The following is a 9049-nucleotide window of genomic DNA, read 5'->3' on the forward strand; positions in this document are numbered from 1 at the left end:
TGGTCGCCACTGCCGGTTGGAGAGAGAGAGAGAGAGAGAGAGAGAGAGAGAGAGAGAGAGAGAGAGAGAGAGAGAGAGAGAGAGAGAGAGAGAGAGAGAGTCTGAGAGGAGAGAGATCTGTGAGTTTCAATTTGATTAATAGGGGCAAAACTGTCAGTAGATGTTGAATTGGGTAAATGAGGTTAGAAAACTCTTAGTGGAGCAAGTGGGCAATTTTTAAGCTGAAATTGGGTAAGTGGTCACGACCCCTAAAAATAATAATAATAAAAAATAACTGATTTGGGCACCCAGAAAATGCTCTGGGCACCCATGTCTTCACCGGTACCGCAGTGCAGGCGACCCCATTGGTGCACCTTGGGGATGAGTTCCAAGAGGTTGTGGTCCAACGCCGAAGCTCGCCGGAACCTGACCGGAAAACTAATTGTATGAGCTGAAGCTTAGTTAGGTTGGCGATGCTCCTCGGAATCTCGCCGGAGAGAGAGAGGACTGGAAACAAACTCGCTAGCGGTGGCGTTTAGCCGGAGAATGGAGCGGGACTCGGCGTTGGAGATGAGGTGGCCGTTAATGGCTTTGAGGCGACACTGAGGGACTGGAAACGAACTCGAAACCACAAAGCCCAGATCGTCGTCGCGGAGGAGAAAGAGAGAGACAGCGCGGAGAAGAGAGAGAGAAGGGAGATGGCGCCATTGCGGTAGTTGAACTGGTGGCCGGAAAGAGCGGGTGGTGAGGTCGAGGGAGGGCTGCGTCGTCGTCTTCAAGCGTGGATGCCATTGCCGCCATCGCTACGCCGGATATGGAGAGAGAGAGAGAGAGAGACCAGATCTGGAGGGAGGAGAGAGATAGAGAGTGGCATGTTGTAGTTTCTTAATTAGGTTAAGGGCAAAATGGTCATTTTCTGTTAAATTGTGTAGGTGAGAACAAAAATTTATTGCTGGGATAAGTGAGATAATTTTGGCTTATTTTGGTGTTTTGGGTCAAGAACCCTTTTCTTATTCTACAATAAAGATTACAAACTTTTGTATTATTTGGCTAAGAATATCACACTGATTACTAAAACTATAACAGATAATTCCATGCTCTCTTCCACGCGATCTGTTGGATATTAGCCAGGTCTGTCTTGTATGCAGCATTGGAAATTGTTGTTCAGTTTCCTCTACAGCTTGACCAATATTCAGCTACAAGCTTGGAGAAGTAGGAGTTGGTATCCAAGAGCTTTGAAGGTTCTTCATACTCCACTAGCTTCCCTACATAACCACACACAACCACACTATACATTAACCACAAGTTTGATATCCACATATTGTGCTCTTGTAACCTGCTGTTCCAACACTGACTTGAGGTCCTCTTTTTACAGGCATTCGTTTTCCATGTGGCATGTACCTTTTTTTTTCAAAAGTTTGCATACCTTTTTTTTCCAAAGTTTGCGCTTATGATATATACACCCTAAAACCCTCTTGGTCTACTAAGACAGGGATCACTTGGAGATCTATAAAATCAGATTTTACGTGGAGAGTGTTACTAATCCCACATCGGTTGGCTAAGTGTCTGATAGAAGTCCTATATATGCTAAGCTATTTATCTTAATATTCAATGTTGGATAGAATTAAAGTTGATCGAAAAATGATAAAGATATAACTGGAATGTAGAATCATACCATAGGAGAGGACCATGACCATGTCACTATCTATAACTGTTGGAACCCTATGAGCAACCGTTATCACTGTGCATTCTGCAAATTCCTTCCTGATGATTCTTTGTAGAACGGCGTCTGTTGAAGAATCGATGGAAGCAGTAGCCTCATCTAGCACTAGGATTCTGTTCCTCTTCAGAAGGACTCTGCCAAGGCAAAACAGCTGGCGTTGCCCAGCACTCCAATTTTCCCCTTCATCACTAACTGTAAAGCATTACAGTTATACAACATTATGTTCTATCCACTTCACAACCTCATTAGACTTGATGGAATTTGGCACTTAAATTAGAACCATAATAACTTTCCAAACTCACCAGATGAATCTAGCAGATTAGGTAGATTGCTGACTGTTGCCTTCAGCTGACACTTCTCTAGAGCCTAGAAATAAAAATGTCTCCATTATATACTATAGTACAAACAATAATGCATTTGAAAAATGCCTAAACTGGTTTTCAATATTTAAACTCTGAGAAATGATGAAGAAAAGCTATGCAGAAAAAGCCTTACCCTCCATATTTCATCATCGGAGTAAAGGCCAAGAGGATCCAAGTTGGTTCTGATGCTACCCTTGAAAAGAGTTGGTTCTTGAGGGATGATGCTGAGCTTCATTCTTAAATCCTTTAGACCCATAGAGCAGATGTCAAGTCCATCTATGATAATTTTACCGCTATTTGGCTCTACTAACCGAAACAAAGCACTTATAAGTGTAGTCTTTCCGCTTCCTGTCCTTCCCACAACTCCTACTCTAGTCCCTTCTTTGAATGTGCATGAAATTCCCTTGAGAACTAGTGGAGCATTTGGACGATATTTTATCTTTACCAAGCAAAAAATCATCAATGATTAGAATTTTTCAGTGATCAAAAGATGAGGTAGTTCATATGTTGATTCGAGTATCTAACCTTGAGAGAATGCAGCTCTATCCTACCCTTTGTAGGCCATGAAGATGGTGGTCTCTTGTCCTCCACAATAGCCGGAGGCTCTGGTGGAATCTGCATGAACTGTTTTATCCTTTCAACTGAGATGATGTAGTTTGATAAGTTACAATACCACCGGATCACAAAAATTTGTGTCATTGTTAGTGTCAAAGCATAAGAAAGAGAAAGCCCCACAAGCTCTGCAGACATCCAGAATAGAAGGAAAACTGTTAAACACCGGTAAACACATTCATTTTCCTAACTTCAGAAGTGTGAAAGAATCAAACATGTACTATTCTAATAATACCTGGAGCAACATAACCCTTGGGAAGTGAAATAAGGAGAAAAGCAGCAACAAAAAGAGTCACATTTTGAAGTGCTTCTGTTCTTATAATTAACCACTCCATTGTTGCATTCGAATGAAAGAACAGTCTTGCATCTGTGTCAACTAGCTCTAGGTACTTTTGGAAGAACTTGTCAGCCATTTTAAAAGCTCTGATAGTGACCACTCCAAGTGATGTCTCGGCCGCATAATTCATAACAGGAGCTTTGGTTGTTCCATTGATTCTTATTAGTTCCCTTGCAGACGCTTGATAGTAGCTCTTTAATTAAAACAAAGAAGTTAGTTCCATCATTCCATTGGTTAAGAATGAGACAGATTCAAGAAACTGAAGTTCTGATTTACCTGAACATATTTTGAAGCAACCATGGCGAGAAAGGCTACAATGAGAACTTGCCATGTGACAGAAGCCATTATTCCAATCCATGTCAGCAATTCCATACCAGCAGACACAACAAAGATAATGGAGAAAGGTATGTCAAAATCCAAGATACTTAAATCTGATGAAGCCTGCAAAAGTAGAAATATTAAACCAGAAATAAGTAATTCAAATACACTTGACAGAGTATATGTTTGAGGTGTTGAAGATTAAAATATACTCACTCGTGTCAAAATCCTTCCAACAGGAGTTGAGTCGAAGAACAACATGGGAGCCTTAAAGATGGCATCTGTGAAACCATCAAAAAATGTTCTAGAAGCTCTTAGTCCCAGACGTGCTGCAAGGGTTGACCTCAGATAGACAAATACAGCACTGAGTGTTGAGATTGCAGTATAGACACCGACAAGTGTAAGACTAGTTATACTAGGATTTTGAATGGCGAGAGCCAGCCAGTAAGTTGAACCAGCCTGAAAACAAACAAAACCAGCCTGTGCCATTATGCCTATTGCTAGCAGAAGTGTTCCCTTGGAAACAAAAATGTAATCCCAGAAGGGCTTCCATCCAACATCACCAATCTCTTTTTCTTCGTCTTCTGTTAGTTGCACTGTGGGTGAAGCCTTCACAGAAGTGTCCCCTTCACTGCTGTATCTAGTGAGATTAGTTACATTAGAGACCTCATGCAGGATCATATCTGTCTTTTCCGGTTCTACTTGGCTTTGATTATTTGAAGGACCTAATGTAGTTACTGCATCTCTATGAGCATTCACCAGTTGCTCAAATGCTGTTCCAGAAGTCAAGAGACTCTCATAGCTTCCGGATTGAGTAATTTGTCCGCTCTCCATTACCTGGAAATGAAATTATACATGCAAAACGTTAATTTGTCTTTTATTTTTCTAACAAAATATTCATGTGATTTCATAAATAATACAAGTCAAGTCTTCATTAATCTCTAACAAAAGCCAAAGCATACCAGAATTTTGTCAACTTCTGACAGAAATTCTACTTGATGAGTCACAAGAATCACAGTCTTCTTTGCTAGAGCATCCATGACACAATCCTGCATAAGCCATTCATATATTATGTGACCTGTTTTACAATAAGACTGTGCTTCAAAATATCGCTGACTACATCTTTCTTACATGAAACAGAATTGCGGCAGTGTGTGCATCTACTGCACTGAATGGGTCATCTAGGAGGTAGATATCAGCATCACTATAGACAGCTCGGGCCAGCTGAATCCTTTGCTTTTGCCCTCCACTCATGTTAATTCCCCTCTGGCCTATTTCAGTACGATCACCATGGTCAAAACTATTTATGTCCTTATCCAAAGCACAAGTTTTTATAGTCTTCTCATATTTGTTCTTGTCCATTGGCTTCCCATAGAGTATGTTATCACGAACTGTCCCACTTTGTATCCAAGAAGTTTGAGAAACATAGGCTATGGTTCCAAATACATCGACCTGTAAGCATAAAACAAGTAAGCAAATGAAACCACAAAAACAAACCTAGTGCATGGCAAATAAAATTTATCATCTGTTTTTAGACTTACAGTTCCAGAAATTTTGGGCATCTCTCCAAGTATAGCAAATAAAAGTGATGATTTTCCAGCTCCAACTGGTCCACAAACTGCAATTTTCTGCTCACATTTTGCTTCTAGGTTCACTTCTTTCAGAGTTTGAATTGCTGATTCAGGATACCAACTGAAAATGCCTTTTTGTATTCTCAAGCTCTCATCTGAATTTGGTGATGGGAGCTTCCTTATCTCATCATCTTTCAACTCATCATCAAGCAAAAAAGCATTTAGCCTATCAAATGAGACCTTGACTTGGATCATTACTGAAAGAGCCTCTGGTATCATTCTCACAGGTTCTCCCATGCTCCTTAGTGAAGCTAAAACTGTGAATATAGTACTTGCATTCAGAGGGACACTTTTGAAAAGGATACACCCTAGAAAAACAACAGAAGAGATAATGGTTGGTGACATCCAGTAGAGTAAAGTTCCATAAGCCTTCCTAAATTGTCCCTCAGACAACCATTTGAATTCTCTTTCTCGAAGGGAATTGACCGAGTTTTTGAATTTCTCTTCCCAGGATTGTAACTTAATGATCTTCATACTGTTTAGGATCTCAGAAGTGGCTCTAAGCCTCTCATCTTGTGCCATCATGAACTGGGACTGACACTTCTGAAGCGCCTTTGCAAAAGGCACATTTAGAAGACCACAAATGAGGAGAGGAATTAAACCCGGTAGAGCACCAACCCCCACCACCCCGAAAAGAACTCCAATGGCAAGAACTAATTGCAATGCAAAGCTCCATGTTGAATGGAACCACCATGGGAACTCTCCCATTCTGTAAGCATCAACTGCTATATAGTTAACTATCTCCCCAGCTGAGTGTCTTCTCCTTCCCACACTAGAGAGTTTCAGCTGCTTTTGATAAACTGCGACCATCAAAGCCGACCTCATTCTCATTCCAGACCTCCTTGAGTCAAAGAACCAATGTCTCTGGGTGAAAGACTCGACTACTTTGGTGATAATTAGGCACCCCACTATGATGAGGCCTTGGGAAAAATTTTCCTCCTCGGCATTCGAATAATTTACAAATGCATAGAGTATAAGAGGAGAAACTACAACTGCAATTGTCCTGAGGAATGCACAAAAGGCAATCCATATATTCTCTTTCAAGTAAACTTTTGCTATTGCTCTCATAACCAGGTTTCTGGTACTGCTTGAGCTCTTATCCCTTGACAGGGACTCCCATGCTTGAGCAAATATTTGGTATGCTAAATCTGCTTCATCTTCTGAAACCAGAGATGGTATGTCTTCAGGAGCTAATGTTTTTGAGTAGCCTAAAGTGAGTAAAGGATTGATCCAAGCAAATGTCAATTTGCTAAGGAAACCGGCATTGCCTAGTTGTGTTTTCTGGCTCTTTTCAGCAGACTTTTTGGCTAATAGAGGCTCTGATATGCTATTATCTTGGCTTTGGTCATAAAGAAAGTGGCTGAGGTTTCTAACAGCACACAATAGAAGTAAGAAGCTCACTGGCCATGTTAGCACATCGAAAATACGAATGCTATGGGTTCTTACAAGTATTTCTATGTTTACAGCCGAGACCAATGAAAAGGAGGACACCCACCAAACAGAATTCAGAATTTTGATCCATTTAGACCTTTGAACAAGCAAGGAAATTGTGAGGGAAATCCAAACTAGTCCTCTAACAAGGTAATCCATCCAGCTTTCAAAATAATTTGATAGATCATCACTATTGGCTATCAGAATCCACAATCCAGCACCAAAATAGGCAATGCCAGTAAAAGCACAACAGACTGAAACCACTACAGAGAATCTGTCCCTTCTGGATGGACTACTACTACTATAATGCTTCCTTAAAGAAGCTATAAGAGTAAATAAGCAAAAAAGAAAGAGGAAGAGAAGATTTACTGCATTAATCATAGTCGTTTGAGTGCAGTAAGAACCCAGATCAAATTCTCCATCACAAATCCGAGAAGTGATCCCTGCATATAGTCCATGGCAAGGGAAAAAAAATCTAAATCAATCATACTGTACACAGTTGCATGAATCAAGTGCATGTCTATTCATAGTAACACACGCCTACATACATACATACATACAAAACTTTCTTAAATCCGAACTTTCACATGCTAGTCACATAATCGGTGTTGTGAGAGAAAAGTTGTATACAACGGTTATATACAAGACATGCTCGAGTGGAAACACGGATATAAGAACTAGATTCATTATCGAAATCACTATTTAAACACAAGAAAGAAAGAAAGAGAAGGTTCATAAGGGAACATACCAAGTACAGAACTCTTCAAGGAAGCCATACTTGTAGCAACTACAGCTCAAACTATGTTGGAGAGCTCAAATCTCGAAAACCTCAATATATAATCCTCATTGAAAGAAGCACCCACGTAACACTCTCTATGATATAACATTAATCAATGACCAAAACTAGCATCTGCAGTCAGAATCTGTAGTGCGCTTCTTCACTCTCACATCAGCATCTTGTTTTCTCTATTGTTTCATTTGTTTGGACACTTTATGCTCACCAAAAGGCTTCTCTGATTCTCTCTCTCTTTTTTATTCTTGGTCAAGCTCACAAAAATGGTGAGAGAGGCATATCTTTGTCTGTATATAAATGCTACGTCTACAATTTGGCTTCCTATTCTATATATTATATACCATGTATTGGCTTTTGTTTTGTCTCTGTAATGCACATGGATACATACAAACCCAGATTTCCTTTTGGTTTTTTAATTCTTTCTTTGAATACAGGATTCAATTTTGTGTACGACGTATACGTGCGTGGAGATATTAATATGTACAAGAACAAACTGCCAACTTTGTTTACAAATCATTGATTTGGCAGGCATTCCCTGAAAACAAGATTAATTTCTGCGTGAAAAGGAAAGGTTCAACGCCCTAATTTACCCTTAGCTGCTAATACATGAAAATTATGATTATAATCCTAATTATCAATATCAGAACCCTTTGGTAATCTGGTTTTGTAGAAGATCGAGGTGAAGGCACTCACTTGGCAATGTGATTTCTTGTAATGAGGGTGTAATGTGTATGTTTGAAGAAGGTCGAGAATGGATTTCTTGAGTCCTGGCCAACCAAAAACAGATTCCTTTAACAAAATAAAAAAACATGTATCTTTGTCAAAAGAAAAACAACTAGAACATCTATGGACATCGACCAAAGGTTGAAGACCTACTTCATACGAATTTGAGACCATGTATTTGAAAATCGACATGAATCGAGTCACGCCACATGTATTCAAAAGGTCCAACGGTCATGAGTCATGGACGACCCTAACCGATGAGAGTGATCAGTTGGGATATTACAAATAGCACTAACATAGCGGAAACGATTGTTTTCACATGGTACAATGCAAGGTCACCAGAACCAAAAGAAGAAGGAAAAAAAAACATAAGGATTTAGTCACGAGGAGTTTTAAATACACACTCCTATTTTCTTAATACGCATCACATATTTAATTTTTCATTCTAATATTAGACTAAAGTAATGATTGTAATATGAGAGGTGTTTGTACCCTTCATGCTTGACCGAGTGAGGTCGTATGATTTTATATCAATGGATCAGTCTTCCATTCCCCTTAAAAAAAAAAATACACAACCCAAATGACCTAAAATACCCTTAATCTCTAAAACTATAAAATATCCTATTATTTGACTGTATTAAGATTATTATTTAATATGAGTATTATATAGGGTCCTTGACCAATAGCACCAAAATGAGCAAAAGTTATCCCACTTACCCCAGCAACAGATTTTTATTCCTACTAACCCAATTTAAAAGAAAATTACTATTCTGTCCTCAGCTTAATTAATGAATTACACACTGCCACTCATATTCTCTCTCTCATCCCGATCTCTCTCTCTCCCCCCGACTGACCGCCAGCTCCGGTAACGTTCCAGACCCTCCGGCAACGTTCCAGGCCCTCCGGCGCTCCACCCAGGCCCGCCCGCGTTCGCCCAGCCCCTCCGGCGCTAGACCCAGCCACTCCGGCGTTCGACGTTCGACCCAGGTTCCATTCCGGCGTTCGACGTTCGACCAAGGCGCACTGGACCCAGCCCCTCCGGCGTTCGGCGCTCTACCCAGGCCCTCCGACGCTCGATCTAGCCCCTCCGGTGCTCAACCAAGGCTCTCCGGCGCTGGACCAAGGTTCTCCGGCGTTGGT

General features: G+C 40.4%; 1 protein-coding gene across 2 annotated transcripts; it reads right to left on the reverse strand.

Annotated features, from left to right (window-relative positions):
- Nucleotides 1-941: 941 nt before the first annotated feature.
- LOC133725382 (ABC transporter C family member 8-like) lies at nt 942-7839 on the reverse strand. 2 transcript variants are annotated; one of them, XM_062152623.1, is made up of 13 exons: nt 7142-7817; nt 6763-6836; nt 4873-6490; nt 4463-4783; nt 4294-4380; nt 3548-4168; nt 3290-3454; nt 2912-3206; nt 2590-2804; nt 2198-2503; nt 2005-2068; nt 1655-1894; nt 942-1244 (listed from the first exon to the last, which is right to left on the reverse strand). In XM_062152623.1, the coding sequence occupies exons 2-13, from the start codon at nt 6765-6767 to the stop codon at nt 1144-1146; spliced, it is 4038 nt and encodes a 1345-aa protein (XP_062008607.1). In that variant the 5' UTR covers nt 6768-6836; nt 7142-7817; the 3' UTR covers nt 942-1143. The 2 variants fall into 2 exon arrangements, with proteins under 2 accessions (XP_062008607.1, XP_062008606.1); XM_062152622.1 differs by having other exon boundaries at nt 4873-6836; nt 7142-7839.
- Between the last annotated feature and the right edge of the window lie 1210 nt (nt 7840-9049).

The sequence above is a fragment of the Rosa rugosa genome, chromosome 1 (assembly GCF_958449725.1).
Source record: "Rosa rugosa chromosome 1, drRosRugo1.1, whole genome shotgun sequence".
NCBI classification, from domain to species: domain Eukaryota; kingdom Viridiplantae; phylum Streptophyta; class Magnoliopsida; order Rosales; family Rosaceae; genus Rosa; species Rosa rugosa.

Coding starts and splice junctions, on each gene's coding strand:
- LOC133725382 (XM_062152622.1), bottom strand. CDS start 7,169: ATGGCTTCCTTGAAGAGTTCTGTACTTG. Junction 4,784..4,872: donor TGCCCAAAATTTCTGGAACT/GTAAGTCTAAAA, acceptor TTATGCTTACAG/GTCGATGTATTTGGAACCAT. Junction 1,895..2,004: donor TAATCTGCTAGATTCATCTG/GTGAGTTTGGAA, acceptor AATGCTTTACAG/TTAGTGATGAAGGGGAAAAT.